Source organism: Pseudochaenichthys georgianus, chromosome 1 (genome assembly GCF_902827115.2).
Source record: "Pseudochaenichthys georgianus chromosome 1, fPseGeo1.2, whole genome shotgun sequence".
Classification (NCBI taxonomy): domain Eukaryota; kingdom Metazoa; phylum Chordata; class Actinopteri; order Perciformes; family Channichthyidae; genus Pseudochaenichthys; species Pseudochaenichthys georgianus.
This window is the reverse complement of record NC_047503.1, coordinates 37,177,093-37,196,189: the sequence shown is the minus strand read 5'-3', so window position 1 is coordinate 37,196,189 and position 19,097 is coordinate 37,177,093. Positions and strand designations below refer to the sequence as shown.

Sequence of the window (19,097 nt, the reverse complement as noted above, 5' to 3'; positions counted from 1 at the left end):
TTTGGGGGTTAGACTGCATTCTCCCCTCTGCATCTGATGAATATAATTACAGCCAGATATGACCTTTGTGCTCCGTTTGAAAACTCAGCCCTGCATTCTCATCTTGAGCTGCACTTCCGTAACAAATGTCGGGTCGACTAAAACAAGACGAAAGGTTACATCAGAAAATGGATGCCGTCAGGCTTCAATGTCAAAGAGTTATTTTAATGATATATTCCCATACTTCAGCCCGGCAGTATACTCTCTTGAGGTAGCATACCCTCGCCACAACTGGCTGCTGGCTATTTTAGGACAGACTTCACTTTGAAACCAAATGTTTGCAGGAATTTGTCTTTCTTCCCCCGGTGAAAAAAAAGCACATAAACTGAAACCGTTTTGAATACAATTACATACCAGACAAAACACCTGAATGACGAACTCACAGAAAGCTTTTAACACATTTTCATCAGCCAGAAGAAGTCAATAAGAGGGTAAAAAGTGATGTGTCTGTTTTCTGTCATGAGCTAACTGAAGAGAAAACCAGGAGGAATTAAGATGGAAACAAAGTACATTTCAGAGGCGAGCTGCAGAAGAACAGCGAGCAGCTGGCTGCGTCTCCAGCTGCCTCCACACTGCAGCCATTACTGCAGAGCACAACTCTCCCAGGATCCCCCCACACTTATTGCTTTAATATCACATTTGTATCGACTTCTGTCACACCTGCTGTCTTTTGGAATGATGTCACATTTAAGGGGACTTTAACGGGTGACATATGGAGGACATTTTGGTCCAGAAATGGCCATTCATTTGAGGGAATCAAATATTGATCTGGTAAATGTAGACCCAGCATGATGATGATTGCAAACCCTGATGTGTGTAGAATCATTATATTTGCAGATATGTGGGATTACATGAGAGAAATGCGACTCCTACTGCTAATGCAGGGACATGTGTCATTTACATTTTGTGGGTATAAGGGACTCCTGGGAATGTTAAATTGTTCTCAGACAAGGTTTATTGGAAATCAGCACCTGTCTTTATAGGGGAGTGCGCAGAAACAATGAGAAATTGATCGGTCCGATTTAAAATCTGGAGAAAAATGTGGTCAATTTACTACGGGAATATTGACAGAGTTTTTTCAAACCAGATTACATTTTCTCCCATCTTAAGGGGCTGCAAGTACAATGTCGACTCTATTTCAAATAAAAGCTTTGGTAGACATCACTTTGCGCTTCACAAGTTAAATACTTAATCTGAAGGAGTAATACAACTCATGACATTACATTTAAAAACGTTATACACAACCCATATGATTTTGACTATGATAAGGAACATATGTTAACCTCTGATCAATCACAATATTATGCTAGTAAATGCATAACAGGCATAAATCCCCAAATGACCCGTTGTTCCAATGCAAAAACATAAATAATAAAGAAATATTGCATACAAGTAAAGGAGGAAGTATGAATGCTACTTACCACTGATGTCAGCCACTGTTATGCAGCAGAAAAAAAGAATGAACAAATGTCACGTTTCATCTCAATTGAAGCCACTAATTTTAACTTTTGTTTTACTAAGCATGCTGACACTCGGGGTGATTATTAGCCCAGCTTTGCATAAAGGTAAGCAGAGTGTAAAATTACCTTTGTGAAATTTAAATGAGTACTATTTTACTGTGTCTTGTGGTACAATAAATATTTTATTGCTACGGGACGACTAACTTTTATGACCTTGTACCTGGTGCTACCACTAAGCGTGTGAGAAAAGGCAGTGCAGACAACAGGAGGGGATTGGTGGAGGGGACTGACCGTGTTCGGCCACTGCTTTGAGCGTAGCCTCCGAGTGAGTGGATCCGGAGGGGTTCCTGATGAAGCGACGTCGCCGCCTTAAATCGTCCTCCCAGTAGTCCAGGCGCCAGAACTCCCTCGGCCGGCTGCAGCGAGACAGAGGTAGCACATGTGTTAGCAATTACCAGCCAGCATGGTATAGCAGCCCAGCATTAGCACTCAGTCCGAGCACGCAGACATAAAGACAGCATTGTGTTTGGGCTTTTATTTTTAACCCTCAGAATTACTCTTTAAAAACGTTCACTTAAGACAAGTTTAGACCCCAAATCATTGTACTTGACAATGACAGTATCTCCATGTCAGAGGTTAAGGTGTTCCCTTTCATCGTTTTGTTTTTCCTCCTCTCTTTGAGAAGGTGAAGTGCACGAGGTACATCACAGTGGAATGAGCAAATGTCAGCATGATCATTTTCCACACACACTCTTGTGGCACGTGCTTCCATTCCAGGCTCATTTCAAGCCCAGCAGGATGCCTCTTGTCAGGACTCATGGCTCGCAGGATAAGGAGAAGGCCATTACAAACATGGAGGGGGGGGGGGGGGGGGAGATAGCATTACCAATATTAATCAATGTCTACAGCAGACACTTTCTTTGCAATTTACATCTCCCTTTACATCATTCTGCTCAAGGAAAATAAAGTGTTAACTTTAAATGAGGAGACACTGCTACAGCATTGTGCATGTATACCGTGTCCCCGTCTATATAACATATCACTTTTATTTTTGAAAGTTATTTAAATAAAATGTAATCTAAAATATTCATTACCCATGGCTTAGAGGCAAAACAAGGTTTAAGATGATGGTTTTTTTCTAATTACATGAGCAATTGTTTATTTTCCAGTTTAATAGGTTTTTAATTTAATTGACTTTTAAGCCCAAAGCAGAGCTGTTTGTGTGTCATTAGGCGGCTCCAAAATGAACTGTTCATGTGTTAATGATTAGCAACTCAGGTGGGGAGGGAAAACAACATGCACTCGGGTCTTCAGTGAGAGTAAATCCTGACTGTCTGACTCAAGTCAAACAGCCCTTTTACTTGGACTAAATGTTCTCACGAGAAAAGCAAAGGGAAAAAGAACATCCTAGTATAGGCCTATCCTGGAGTTAGTTTAGTTCGTTGTTCTTCAAGGTTACACGTGTCTTAAAACATTGTGCAACAATTTACCAAGCTTTCGTGAAATACTGTAAATCTCTTTAATTCTGCAGGGAAGAGTACACATTGAAAATAGGACACGCAGGATCTACACTTTGATGAAAAATACAGTATAATTAGATATGTGGTACCTATAAACCATGTAGGTCGTTTTCTTTACCCTTTTATATAAGACAAAAGCAGCAAAAGGCAAACAATCCAAACAAATGTTGAAAGACGAAATACCAAGGTTTATCCAATACAACATATTTCTAAACCAATAAAAACAACCATCAGTAGTTTCCTATAAGTGGCTGCAGTGTGTCCTGTGAAGGAGAAGGAAGACACAGTTTATGGTTTCAGTGGAATAAGCAATGACGGGAGAACCCCAGCGTGCTTTATGTGATCTACTCTCCAACGCTGCTCTGGCCGGGGGCTCCTCACAAATCTTCAGTCCAACACCAATGATCACACAGGGGCCTCTAAAAGGGAAAGGAGCTTTACGCAACAAAATAAATACAATTTCCAAACGGGTACTTAAAAGCCCCTGTTTGCCCTGGCTAATGAAAACCATTGATTATTTGATTTATCTGGACAAAGAAAATCTCAAAAGGAAGGATGACAAGCGATGAGTGGCTGCTCCTCATACCTCTCGTCTGGATGTAAATGCAGTTCATAAAAGTCAGCCATAAGCTACAACTACCATAGGAGGAGATGATTGAGAATTGTATAAAATGGCATAAATGGGAATGTAAATTGCGTTATTTTTCCAGAATAGTGAATCAAGAGTGTGTGTTAATGCAAGTTGGAACGACACAAGGCGCGCAGGTCTGTGCGGGAGTAGATTTCTCGCCAGTGACAAAGACCCCGCTCCATGTTTTCCCCTGATAGTCTCTGAACGCAAATGGCCACTTCATCATCCTGCCTGCAATGGTATTCATCTATGAAAATAATTATCAAGGTTGTGCATGCCGCACAGCTCCGAATCAGGACGCACTCGTCTCTCATCTCAATGAAGAGGGGGGTCCGTCTGATTCACACAATACACATTAATCCATCAGGAGGCGAGTAATTAGTCAAAGCATGGGGGGGACCACCTCTGCCAGTCATATTCACCCAGCGCTCCATGAACAGGCGACAATGGGAGTCCTAATGATGGGGTGCGAGAAGAGGTGGACGCACGATGAAGGATACCTCGTCATCAATCCCCAGCGAGTGCCGCCGTAACAAGAATGGAGATGTACGGCGCTATGCAACCCCCATACCGCACGCTGAGTGTGTTTCCACAAAGATGATCAATTATTCAGCGCTCATCCATCCTCCGAGGGCATCCATGGCACAATTTACTGAAGCGCCATTCTTCAAAATAACAACAATTAAAATAACAAAGGGCCAGCGTTGTGCTGCGGCTCAGGCCAACCACTTGTGTAATTAGTCATTAGTTCGGTCGTAAAAGGTGTCTGGAAGAGCGGTGCCTTGTCTGATGATGAAAGGGGAGGGAGATGATTTGACAGAGAGTAACTTTTCTTTAAATCTGAGCAAAACATAGAAATATAACACTGCAAGCCTTACATGAGAAGGCTCCGAGTGTGTGTAAACTAAAGAGAATGTGTTGCCTTTTTAATGTAGACCACATTGGCTACTGAAACAGAGTCCGGAAGAGTTTTATGTGAAGTAGTAAATAGTAATTACCTTTTTTCTTTTCCTTTTTTCAAGACATCTTTTGGATGCTCTTCAGGGCTTTGGAGTTGTAAATTAAAGGAAGTTTACCAACACAGAGGATGAATGGGGAAGCTCAAGTTTCTCCTTTTATGTGCCACTGAAACTCTTCCTCCCGAATCAGTTAACAAAACAGTTATGGCTTCAGATAATAAACTTACCAAACACATCAACACACTGCTAGGAGATACTTTACTTGTGGGTTTCTTAAGATTCAAATCGTGCTACTAAATTGTCCATTTACGTCTAAACAGAGAAGGCATCCAAAAAGATCTGGCATGGCTGGGTGACACGTGAAACAAATGGTTTGGTTGTGAGGAGTGTTCAGAAGGAAAGCTTGTTTAGGATTGTGTAAATACTTTTTTTTGAAAGAACGGAAATTAAAAAGTGGAGGGCCAAGCCAACCACGTTATCAATGTCCTTAAATAGAAACTACGGCCTGACCCATGGGTGCTGTTTATCCAAATAACAAGGAAGAAGCACATTTCTTTAGCTTGCCAATGCCAGAATGTAAGCTGATGACTAAACCCCCTTTATTTGAACATAACAAGTGTTTAGCACATCAACGTCTGTAATGGAGATAGAATAAACGATAGTTGTTACCAATTCAACCAAATTATCAAAATAGAATTTTTGTTTTTGTATACATACATTTTATTCAAGACTCTTGATTTGTTCTATCCTTTGTTGTCTTGGCTGTTACCGCTTCCTGCTGCACCAACCCAATTTCCCTCGGGGGGTATTATAGTTTAATCTTACCCTAAATAAAATAATAATGTGGCATTAAGAAACCCCTAAAATGAACAATCCCAAGTCCCCGCTTATAATCATCATATATTAATGGGATTATCAAACGGCCAGTTCTCGGAGCAGGTCCTGAAAGTTTGATAGCACGGCTATTTCTATGGCGCGATTGTTCGTTTGCTGACGAGGACAAATGACTGCCATCCATCAAGATTCAATCGGACGGTTGTTTCAGAGACAGATGAATCCCAGCTTTTCCCCCCATTTCCAGCTTTAGTTGTTTTTAAATGCAACTTGAAACTCATATTAGAATCCAATATCCTTCCGGATTATTTTTATATTATTTAATAACAAATTCAGATATCTCAAAAAGGTTGAATGTATCTTGGGCGTATATGGAGAGCAAAAGAAAACATCCCCTTTTTCTTGCAATGGTTTATTTCCAAAGCATTTGCCATTATGTAAATGATAGCATGACCTTTCTCATAGCAAGCAGGACATGCAGAGTGAATATGCTTTCATATATCACTACAAGCGACTGCACTTTGGCACAAACAGTCATTCATAACCTTTCTGCTAAATTAATTTGGGTACAGTCAATGAGACCTGCATATGCAGAAGAGATTTCTCTCCTGGTTTATTTTATATTAATGCCAGTTCCCATTGGCAGCCTTCAAATTGCTCAAACATTGCCGCTATTCCCAAGATCATTTTGCTTTGATTTGCATAAACCATGTGTTTAGAAGAAATGGGAGGGCAGGAATAGATTGAGGATTTGTCATGTGGAGGACTGGTTGCTTGAGCGCCGGCTCTTTGTCAAACGGTGGCAGCGATCACATCCATGGTATCTCCAGACTCAAATTAAAATGAAACGGGACCAAATACCTTCCCACTGAAATCGTTTGGCATGATTAAGTCTTGCCGAAGTGATTTTCTACATGTGCATTATTCTCCCCACTCCAATGAGTTTTCAGGAGACCATCGACATGTGTGTATGTTAATTCACCTCAGCTAATGTTGTTTACTACATTCACCAGAGGTGATGTTAGGGTCACAAACCCAGCACCATTACCATCTTATCCTCTTGAATGACAATCCACATGTAATGTTGCCCCTCCTTATTATTAATCATAGCATGAAGCCATTTAATTTGTCTATTTTTAATATGAATTTAAATATCATGATCCAACACCCCACCATGTCTGTGATTAAGTGCATGTGAAAACAGATTTAAGAAGAGAAAATGAAAGGTAAAAAACGAAATCCTACATGTGAGCCGAGTAATGGAGCCACAGTGAAACAAAGTATGCACAGCCTTTGCTTTCATCACACTGTTGTCAGCTCCCTTTTCACTGAATCTGTTGCGAACACTCAAGCGGGCACACACTCATTACCCAGACAACACGAGCACCTACCACTCCTCCCAATTAACTCCAATGTATCCAAGAGCTTTCAAAAAGCGATCTGGAAAACAGAGGCACTGATATTGCATCTCCGCGACATCCCCGGCTTGTGAGGATCAAAGTACTCCCATGGGTGGGAGGCAAGAGGCTTCAGACTCCCCAAAATGCAGTGCAGCCAAATGAAATAATGCAAATCGAGCCCTAATTACCACCAGCTTAGTGCGCAGCTTCCAATTAGCAGCAATTACACTCAGTGTAAATTCACCCACAAAAAGCCAGACAATTACACACTCATTATATCAGATTTCATGGGAGGTAAAAGGGAAAGTGCTGTGTTTAGTAAAGTAGTAAATATTGACTAAAGACAGAAAGATTTAAAATGCTGTAAAAAAACAAGCTTTCACCGTTAAATGAAAAAATGGTGCACTTGATTTTATTGTTTTAATGTTAAAACAGCTTCACGGTTTGCCTTACTGAAGTGATCCAAGCATGGCCTACATAATAAATAGTATACACATCTCCCCAGCTACATCGCTGAAGTGGTACCATCTGTATTTTTGATGAAGGGTCACATTTTCCCCGTGATTTTGACAACATGCATTTAAGGCCATTTATCACCACTACTGCGAGGTAATGAGGGCATGCACTGGACCGGAGTTGCATAATTCTGCCATTACTGGCCCATTGTAATAATCTCCTGACCTCTAGCTTTCAGAGCTGATCTTGAATGGTATGACAAATCTGAACACATACCCAACGTCTCCAACACGGCCCAAAAGAAAACACAGCAGAGAAGCCCAAGGTCAGCCGAGTCAGAGGAGGGTTTGTTTTGCCCTCAAATTACATTCATTACACAAGTTTGCCTTAAACATCAAAAGCCTAATTATGTAAGGTGAACTACAAAAAACATTGTGAACATACAATTTAAAACTTAATAAAAAACAAGATTAGTTCCAGTTAAGTGTATGATTTACAAATACAATTGAGATGATCTAAGTGAGGGGTTTTCTGATACTTTAACAAACAAACAATCTCCTATGAAATGTCCATATATGAGTTTGTTTGTGTCCTGCTCCAGAGTGATGCAGGACTCCACGGATCGGCAATCTCATCTAGCGAGGCTGCTATTCATGAGCACCTCCTCCCTCTCTCCATCACACGGCCGGGCCCATTACACAGCACTTATAGCGCTCTGTGCATGCCTGAGTGTTTGTGTGTCAAGTGCAGCAATTCCTTTGCAAGGTGATTGAGGCGATCATATAGACAGAAGTCTGACTAACTATAATGGCCATGTAGTTATCTCTTCATTCGAGAAAATAATCTAACAGGGGGAAAAAACATCACCCCTTGAATGTTAAATGCTAAATTTCTTTCCGGCGATTTATCATGTTGCTCATAAGGGAGTTTTGTACAATTAAATAGAGCTTCAGAGCTCATGAAAGTCGGACGTTATACTGTACCTTAGAGCCAGAATTTAAGTGTTATGATATTGTTTATAGTTTAATTAGACTTTGTGTAGAAATAGCTACATTCTAGTTTTGTTTCCTTCATAAACCGAGTGGGGTAAGATAGATTTTAGTAAAGTATTTAGCACAGAGAATAGTTGTATCCATGTATTTTTCCTTTTAATGTTTATTTTATTAGCTTTTCTTTTTTAATGCTTAATGTCTTTCATTTTTTGTAAAGCACTTTGAATTGCCTTGCGTTGAAAAGTGCTATATAAATAAACTTGCCTTGCCTTATATTTAAATTAGTTAAACAGAAAACCCTTAAATAAATCTGTCCCTCCATCTTTTATCAATATAATCTCTTAACATCACAAATCTGGCACATTGAACTCCCCTGGTCTGATGTTCTTAGGTGCTGCACTTGAACTCAGACACAGGGGACGGGGGTGTAAAGTAAATCTACAGCGAGAACACGAGCTGAAGATCTACGAGTAAAGGATGATCCTCCGTCTCACACTCCCGGGACGTGGGTATTTTATGTGGCCTTTTTCCTGCTTTAGTTGCACAAGAAAGAGCTGGATTCCTAAGATAAAGGCCATTCGTTTGGCAAATGGTGAAAGTAAATAAATGACCTGCTGGTACCATGGTGTAATTACAGTGGCTGGAAGCATACCAATCTATCACTAGGAGAAGGGAGGGGGGGCTGACACGCTGCAAAGGGGTTAGTCAAAGGAGATAGCCTTTGACTAACTATTGGCCCCGGACAATCGATACTCTGAAGATATTGCATCCAGGGAGAAAGCCCTAAAAACTTCCCAAATGGCTTTTCCTTCAGATATTGATCAGCAACCTTTCATCATGACCTTGCTCCACCAAGGCCATATACTTTCTTAAGGGTATATAAAACTCATAAATCTGAGAGTTGCTACAGAGTCACACCGGGCTGTGAGCAGCGAGGCAGGGTGGTGTAAATAGTGTTTCTGGGATGGTGGCGCTCTTTCATACTTCATAACAAGGATTCCATTACATGTCTGGAATGCTAGGAGGAAGACGAACAAACTGATACTAAAAAATGAAACGGAAGATATAAAATATGTAATTGGTTCAATTGGACACCTTCCCATTCAGTGACAACATAGAGGTTTATAAACCAGAGACACTTAGGCTATATATACAAAAAAAAGACATTTGACTTATTTGTGTTTAATGAGGAAACCAAAAACACGGATTACACATTTTCACCATAATTATTAAAAAAAAATAACCAACAAAATGAAAAATATGGCAAAAAGTTAAAAAAGATTCGCAACAAATGGAATGAAAAAGCAGATTTGTCAAGCTCCTCCTACTACTACACTACGTGGTAAACATGCTTCACCAAATCATAAAGATATATAAATTATAATGTACACCAAACCTTCACAAACGATCATAAAAAGTTAAATAATAAATGTTGATAACTTACAAAATAAAAAATACCAATATATCCTAATTATAATATAGTAACTTATATAACAAATTGTGAACAAATCATATCCACCATTAGGATTAAAAGCACCAGTTTTATTTGCTTAACCACTTTTGTTTCTTCTCATATTAGATGATCCACTGAGTATAATCTTTAGGGTCTCGGCCTGCAATGCAACACTTAACCATGCTAACATATGGACATCATCAGCTGTTAATATGTTCCACCATGACACTTTGTTGCTATTCCTTACAGCCCCAGCCACTGTACTGTATATACAGTGGAGGTAAATGTTATCATTAAGGCTATATTCTAATTCATATCCATGAGCCAGGCTGCACGGTAGGGCCTCTGTGGCACGTTATTTTATGTAACTGATGGAACGAGGGTCTGTCAAACTCCCCAGAGATTTAGGAAACATCCTTTTTGTCCCCGTCACAACTTTTCTGTCCTAGACGCATGTCACCGTGCATGATTAATGAGGTGGAGGGTTTCACTTTAAACCCGTTTAAGGACTTTAGCGTTGGAGATGCATGCAAGATACAAAGAGTCTCGTTTACAGAAAGACGAGCATAACTGAAGGCAGGCACCCATTGCTATGATTATGCTATATGTTTATGACTGTATAAAGTCAGATGGATGACCGAGACTGGAGCCCCATGCTAATTGGTTTTGAAGTAGTCCGGAGCTGGACTAAAGGAAACAACTGTCTCTTCCTGGGATGAGCCGGGAGCTGCAGACTGCTACAGCTGCCACTGGTCATACAGCAGGTCATGTTTGTGTTTAGACTGCAACGTATTTATAAGCAAACCAATGCTAATGTCTTTTATAAATGACTATTTAATTACTGTACAAAGTCATGGACTATTTTGAATCCAAAGATGGGCTAAATGCCATTTAACATCCACGAACATTTACATTTGGTGAAATATGTAACAAAAAGACTAGCTAGAAAAGACTGAAATAGAAACGACAGCAATTGCTGTGTAGAACGGTGGTGTGCAAAAATGAATGCAATGACCAAATCTGATTTATAAATTCGAATTAGAAAATATTTCAGATCCAGCTACACTGTTTATTCTGTTCCGAAACAACAAAAGTCAGTCTGATGGACAGATGAGACAGCAGCTGCAGAGTTTTCCATCCAGCAAACATGACACGCTCTTAACCTTTTACATACAGATTTGTGCAATCACTCATCGCTTTGGTTTAGTGTATACTGCAGCGAGAGGATATGATGTAGGAAAAAAAAGTCCTGGTCTTGTCTCTGTCTCCATCTTAACTTTTAATGCTTCAGTTACAAATATCTCCGTCTCATCCTTGGTTCCATCCAACTCTCTCCCTCTCTCCCCCTCTCCCCCTCTCCCCCTCTCCCTCTCCCTCCGTCTGTCTTCCTGCCCCTCTCGTGTCGTGCATTTCCGAGAGTCAGTGTACTCTAAACAGTTATGTTCTTGTTTCCTATGGTTATAATCTCCGCTGACGTGCTGGAGTCCCATTTCCTTTTTCAGCTCTGCGTGCACAGTACCAGCCGTAATGTACAGTGTCCACGAAGCAGGCACGCAAAGGCAGCGCAGACATTGTGCAGACCTCGGCTTTAACACATGCATTACATTCAGTATTATGTATCATAATTGTGATTTAGGTCTAGAATGAAAGCATACAAGTAGAGATGAATCGTGCTGCCGCGGTTTCTCATGCAATCATTTACTGTATATGAAGAAAAAATGCCATGTGAACAAGAATGGCCACACTGTAGTAAGCATAACTCGGTAGTATGTTCAGAGTATAATTAATAGATATCTTGAGAGGGTGATACCGTTGCAGTCCAGGAGGCTCAACGTGTGGGATAAAACTAACAAGGACTGCAGGACAGAGCAGTGGTACATGTTTTATAAATGTATAAGTTAAACATAAACAGAGTATTTATTAAAGGCCTATAAAACATATTCACTTATTATCAACCTCCTAATATCACTATAAAATCATATTGTGGTTTTGGTTATTTTAAAATTGAGAGATCTTCTGTATTCTGCTATTTCACTAATGTCCGTGGCCCAATCAGAATTTAGCAAGATCTGAGATGATACTGTCAATTAAATCTGAGCTAACGACGTTAACAGGGTATTGATTTGGCCAAATGACTGGGGTTCTGAGTTTTATATTTTTAATGAATAAGATTTAGGATGTATTTTTTAAGATGACTTAGTAAGTAATAGTCTCTTTTATAGTGATAACATGTTAAACCAAATTTAAGATGCTTTAAATAAAAATGTAAATTGTATCAATTAATCGTTAAATCACATTAGATGTATATTTAGTGACATCACACCCTAAACTAAGATTGCAAAAGTAGTGAAGTATAAATAATTTACAGGATAATATGTAAGGTGTATGTATACAATGAATAAAGAGTTGCTCTGCACTCACTCTGTTCATGCACAACTTACAATGGTGTATATTCAACGGTGACATCCTATAAAGAAGAAGCTTTATTAAAAGAGAAGAGCACAAAGGAAAACCGTCCTCTGTATATTGCGAGACCCCATTTCCCACCATCTTTTGTATCATTAGTGGATAACAAGTAAAAATAAATTCTAACTGAACGTTCTGCTCCGGCTTCTTTCCCTCAATAGTGCGCTAGCGAAATGACACGAGATAAAATAGTAATGCTAATATCAATAGTTTGTCCATTACAGGTCAGCTAACTGTCCAGCGGAACAGTTACAAAGCTGTTCCTTTTCGATCTCACCAGGCCGATCAATACGGGAGCATACTGTTTCAATTTTGCCGGCATTGATTTTCTCTATAACACTCCAACCCTAAAGCATTCGTCTTTCTGAAGGAAGGAAGATTTGATTTACTGAAGAAAAATTGGAGTGCACATCACAAAGATTTTTTGCCGGGCGGGAGTGTGACATGCGGAAAGATGGATGTCCCTTGGCTGGGAAGCCTCTAGCCTAAGGGCGTCCATTAGAGCAGTGGTGCTGCAGAAAATGAGCTGCTTATATGAGGGAGGAGGAGCAGAGGGAGAGGAGTTGGTGCTCGAGAGGTAGGTGTGTGTGTGTGTGTGTGTGTGTGTGTGTGTGTGTGTGTGTGTGTGTGTGTGTGTGTGTGTGTGTGTGTGTGTGTGTGTGTGTGTGTGTGTGTGTGTGTGTGTGTGTGTGTGTGTGTGTGTGTGGGTGTGTGTGTGTGTGTGTGTGTGTGTGTGTGTGTGTGTGTGTGTGTGTGTGTGTGTGTGTGTGTGTGTGTGTGTGTGTGTGTGTGTGTGTGTGTGTGTGTGTGTGTGTGTGTGTGTGTGTGTGTGTGTGTGTGTGTGTGTGTGTGTGTGTGTGTGTGTGTGTGTGTGTGTGTGTGTGTGTGTGTGTGGACTAGCTGGAGGTGAGGATTGTTGGAATAAAAAGGATGCTGATGCAGGCTTAAAAAAAAGGCAAGAGTAAGACAAAGTAGGAGAACAGCAAATTCCAGGGAGTATACCTAAACCTCTGCATCTTGAATATTGTTTCCAATTGCCTCAAACTGACTGACTGCATCAGTAGATTGTCAACACGCTGCTTCTACATCACAGTTCACCCTTCTCTTAGCTGCAGCCACCTTCCCGTTAACTTCCCCGCCTCCTACACCCAGAGTGAATTTCCATGGTACATTAGTCAGCCTATTAGAATGCAATAAAGAGAAGGTATGAGAGGGGAGAAAAGAGGAGAGTAGTGCGGGTCCCCAGAGACCGTGAGTTGGCGTTCTCCATCATCTGCCCTCATCTCCGCTCGCTGTCCGTCGACTTTGTCTAGGTGTCATATACATGAAAGATGATTCCTGACCCAAATAAACACTGGATGCTCGGTGGACCCAAGCTCAGAGAAAAGGAGGGGGGGGGAACTGGAGAGATGAGGAGAGAAAGAAATGACAACTGCCAGCGGTTTTATTTGTGGATATCTTGCGAGCTGTTCATTTACTTTTTTTCTCCCTTAAAAAGACAGCAGGCTGGCATGTTGTACACCTGGGTCTCGAGGCACTGGGACAGAATAGTATGGATGAACAGGTAGTCGCCCTATCCGTCTGACTGCAGATCTGTCTATGTTTTGACACAAGATGACAGACAAGGGCACAAAAAAGATAGATACTGCCACTGTCTGGTGAAAGGAATCCTCCCTGGACGCTCGTTGATACAACTGAAGGAGATAGTGAAACAAAAAAGAGCAAAAGGACAAGGAGTGGGACAAGAGGAGAGAAGAAATGGTATGTTGTTACGTTGAGAAAGGAAGAGAGAGAGAGCCACAGACAAAGCAGGGAATGGAAAAGGGGAAATCACCCAACACCTCTTTCCTCCAGGGGCCGGGGCGGCTGTAAGCTGGATATTAAGACACAAATTGCATTCAGGCGGGTCACACTATGTCAGAAGATATTAGATGCCTGCCGTGAGGAAACAACAATTCCCATCAGCTTGTGAGAAAATAATATTTTCATTTTCAGACTCTTTATTGAATGGAAACTTTGGGGAATACGTTTTTATGGCGTGTGAGCAGCCAGGCGAGCAACAAAAGGTCGTAATCATAGCTGCGCATTGTCTTTGTGTTCCTGGATTCCATTTTCACAGCTGGAAAAGGTTGTGGGTTTCATTTCGTCCTTCCCTTCCCAACTGTATGGACACGCTGGGATGGTGCTGCATCACGTGTTTTGTTGTTGTATGGAATAACCAACATCTCTTGTATTAGGAAAGACTGCAGGTGTACTTACAGTACAAGTACTTTTTTCTGTGTGCATTTTTTCCTTTTCCTTGTTCTTTTTCTGGGTTTTGCAGCGCCAGATGTTTCTCCAGTGCCCGCATACCAGGAGCCCTGGTGCAAAGCTGCACCACCTGACCTTCACAGTAATTGACCAAAAATATTGATGTAATGGCACAGGACTGATTGTGATTTATTAAAAGAGCGCTGCACTCCAAGGCCCAGTGCCAATGGCTCCCTGCGCCCATCGGCAGCCATTAGGAAAACCATCAATAGTGCAACGGCATAAAGGGCTGGTAATGGGGGACTTTTCTGGCCGGGGCTCGTAGAACACAATCTCCATAGTAAATAGCTTTGTGCGAGTACACATGGAGTCCAACAGAAAAAGAGAAAAAGAGAAATAGTGAAAGAAGCATTGGGAGAGAGAGATGGGATCAAGGAGAAGAGAAATATGACAAATAATGCACTGCATCCTGATTCAATAGAAAGGGAAAAAAAGGAAAACAAAGGCAGCCAGAGAGAGAGTCCTGATCCAACAGCAAGCTAACCCTCGCCAGACGAGTCTCTGGAGAGTTGGTTCAGCCTAACAAGCACGAGCCAGCGGCCGCCTCACCGCCTCACCATTACACACTACCTGCACAAACAGCCATCATTAGGGAATAGCTGCATTGGATTCTGCTGCCTCTTTGGCGAAACAAACACCGAGGATAGGGTTCCCTCTGTTCTTAATGGGAGCGGAGCTGTTTAAATGGCTTTCATCTCTCTCGAAAGTCAATGCATCATTCAACCCACAGCTGACATTTTCACCTTTGCAAATCTAATGTAATCAAAGCCATGAGTATTGGGGGATGAGAAAGATTATGATGAGATTAAAACCATTACAGGGCTTTGAATAATTTTCAAGGATGAGAAAATGACATGCTACGAACACTGTGCATAAAAGAACAAAACAGGTGCATCCTCTTGATTAAAGGCTCGTCTTTACCATGAGACGTTATTGTCTCGCTAAACTATCCAGGCATGTGGGTAACAAACACAACTGTGGTATCATATACATTTAAAGGACCGTTTGTCATTTTGAAATGAACAAAAAGAACACGGGCGAAAAACAGCACCTCAGAAATGTTCCCCAAATTGAGAGATTAAAAAAATATTGTACATGGTCAAGTTTTATGTGTCTTTAAACTAAAATGTATTTAAAAATGTAAAAAGAAGTACGGAATTAATTATTCGTCTTGTTTTTAGACTTTGGTTTTACCTTTTGGCCGAGCTTCCCCAGGCTCCGTGTTTGTCGGTCAGGATGTTCACTATCTTCTGGACGAGCTGCGTGGCGGTCACATGGTCGCGGTACTTGGCTGCTCGGATCAGGTGGTCGCACATTTTCTCCTCGTCTCGCTTCTCCGCGGCGTACTGCGCACAGTTCGACTGTAAAAGAAAGAGAAAAGATGCATTAAACATATATTCTGGAAGAGAAGGCCTCTCGAGTGTGTACATTTCAAAGACATGCACGAATGTGTCAAGAGACTGAATTATACAACATATAAATGATCATTTGTGTTAGTATCTTATAGGACATATATGGGGGAAAACATATTTAGAAGATACAGTTTCACATATAGAAACTCTGAGTCGAACCAAATGAAAGGCATAGGGTCATTTCTGTCCTCATGTCATGTTGATTAATAACAGTGGACACGCATTTACTAATGCCCTCCGGCACACCAAATCACACGATACCCACAATGCACAGGGAGGACATTTTTCTCTGTCGGAATTTGTTATCAGAATGGGCCTTTGAACTCTGCAGCGATGGCAAAAGTAAAACACCTCCTGAAAATAACAGCTATAAATTGTTTGTAATGTGTTTTGATTTCCAATCTCTGTTTCAGAATCAATTTCAATCTCCTCTTGCACTCATGGCTCACTTTCAAAGTGTTGTTTCAAAGAGAGATTCTTACTGAAAGTCAGCGTTAGTAGAGGGCCAGGGTGTGAAGAACATGTGCTATGTATAGTGCTGCTCGCATTATAGATCATCAGGCTCAGAGTGGTGAGCTTATATTTCCTCTGCATCTTCTCAGGCGGGAAACTAAAGCACAAGGCAACCGTATTACGAACAAAATCTCATTCAATCGTTAATGCTGCTTCGGTTATATATGACTGTCCTCATCAAATTAACCTTAAATTAAGCCATTGGTATAAACCCAGATACATGGCCTAACAAATGAAACCTGCTCTCCGAAAGTTACCAGTAAAGCGCTTTATAATGGGTCATCCTCTTCAATTTGAACGACAACATTTCATATCAGACAGAAAATCTATAGGTATAAATCAAATTAGAGGGGCTTTTCTGCAGGCTGCTGGGCCTTAATTATCCATCTATGTCTCTTTGTGTGGCATCAAAGTGGGCCTTGACCTTTCAGCATGATGACCCGGGAAATCGCAACAAAAAAGGGAGTGCGGAAAAGGAATTTTCAAGTAAGTGTTTCAAAAGAAAATGCTGGCCTGTTCGTGTGCGCGCGTGTGTGTGTGTGTGTGTGTGTCCATTAATCTTGATCAGTGGCAGCTGAAGGCAAGCAGGAATTGGGACAAGCAAAAAGCCGGACCAAAGGAAGGGACCAGGAGGATGGTTTCAATTCAAGTGGCGTACAGCATCACATGTTTGCAATAGACGCTGTATGATATACCTATTCCAGAAAGAAACATTGTATTCTGGGACAATAGAGAGACACTTCAAACATCTTTAAAAAAAAATGTAAGGGTAGGAAGGGTAAGTTGCATTCCTGAAAAGTCAATTTCCATCTGCCCCCGTCAGAGACATGTAAAGTCTGCAGTACTAATCAACAGTGCCGGGTTCGAGCTCATAACCATAAACAAACACTTCATCACCTGTGTGTTGAGCCTGCCCAAACACCCCGGCCCTCAATGCTGTAATGGGACTTTCTCATATCCCAAGCCAAAGACGACTACAGCAGAAAAGGCCAAATTCACGGGCTCAACCCTAAAATAACAACCAGAAAAGCTGAACACATCACTAGTGCCATTAAAACCCAATGTTGGGCCTGCCTGTAAGTGGAAAAGACAAGTCACTGTTAATGCTCGGGGTCATTCCGTTGATGTGAAGTCAGAGGGTAGGCCAGGGTATTATGAGGGACTTATTATGTTTTGTTATTACGAAGGTTAAAGCGAATATCCAAATCTCCCATCTGTCTGGCAGGATAAAAGGGCAGAAAGCAAAAAAGAGCTTGTTGGCTGTTTTCAAACAAACTGTTCTTTCTTTTCTTTCAAGGAATGCCGAGAGAACATAAGAAGTAAATTAAAAGTATCTGCTCCTATTTGGAATGAGAACCATGCCTCTTTTGGAGTGACTGAAGCTGCCAGTGTGACAAGAAAACAACCTTAAAAACACCCACTCAGAGACAAACCCCTCCATTTAGCAAGTTAAAAGAGTGCAGCTGAAGGCACGGCAGGATATATGCTTCTGTTAAATTCACACCCAGACAGCCACCAGGGCTCGCTGGCAGTGAGACCGTTATGACTTGCGACACTGTAATCATGGGCAGCACCTTCCATTACATGTCCTGGCTGACGGGGTCGCCTGGCTCTGCCGGAGGAGACAGCTTGGTGAAGACCAAATGATAATGGCTGGCATTAATCGAGTCAATTACACTGAGCCGTGTCGCCTACAATTCTTCAACAGTTCAAAAAAATAACTATGCATGTGTGTTGGAGTTTGGGGAGAAAATAGTCTGCTTGGGGAAGTGGAAAAAACAGCAATCACCTCACAAATCTCATAATGGCACGTACAAAGACAAAGCTTTGAAACGCATGCGTCGTAATCACATTGCTGAACCTCTTTTTGAGGCAGCCAATAAAACACTCGCTGGGTTTTTGTTGCCTAAATTGTTGTTGGGGTTCACACCGCCACTGGCTCATGTTGCTACAAATAATAAGCAGGGGAAACCAGGAGAGGAGTTTCACAGTGGTGTTGGAGCAGTGTCAGCCTTATCTAAATGCTGTAGTTGTTGTCAGATGAGGCCTCGGATCCCCTCCTCCTCTCCCTCGCTGGGTTGAGAGGGTTAACCAGTATAATGGTCTGGAGAATGGAGTCTCATTACAAGATATCAGCCCTATGTTTATCAATTAGAGTGACAGAGAAGGGTCTGGTTGTGTGTTGCCGAGCCTCCTTTCAACACGGCGACTGACAAAACCAGGGTCTCGGGGTTCCGTCAGAGAACAGGAGGAAGAAACCAAACCAGCAGAGATGTTATTAAAGCGCCTGATTTGCAATCTCTTGACACTGGTGGCACATCAGGGCTACACACTCTCCGCGGCTGGGCTATCGTTCTGCTAGAATCTTCAATTTCTCACATAACGTCGACAAGCACTCCCAGAGGGTTTCATTTACAAACGGGCAGAGAAACTGTCCAGAGGACGGCGAGACATCAGGCTTGTCCTTGTCTTGTATCAAAGAATGCAAATACACTACAAATAAATTCCTCCTGGAACACAATGGAGGTCTTCAGAGACAAGAGGATGAAATGAGAAAGGAGGATGGGGGTCGCTAAACAAAAGTACATGCCGAACCAGTCCGCCAATTGGTTTCACAGAGATTCTCTTGCACTTGATCTCTTGGCCTCGATG

General features: G+C 41.5%; 1 protein-coding gene across 1 annotated transcript in view; it reads right to left on the bottom strand.

The window, feature by feature from the left end:
* The window catches only part of lrba (LPS-responsive vesicle trafficking, beach and anchor containing), a 185,724-nt gene that overhangs the window by 80,451 nt on the left and 86,176 nt on the right, over positions 1-19,097 (bottom strand). The window contains 3 exon segments of the mRNA XM_034086063.2: positions 1,461-1,475; positions 1,791-1,915; positions 15,715-15,881. Coding sequence (XP_033941954.1) covers positions 1,461-1,475; positions 1,791-1,915; positions 15,715-15,881 — 307 coding nt within the window.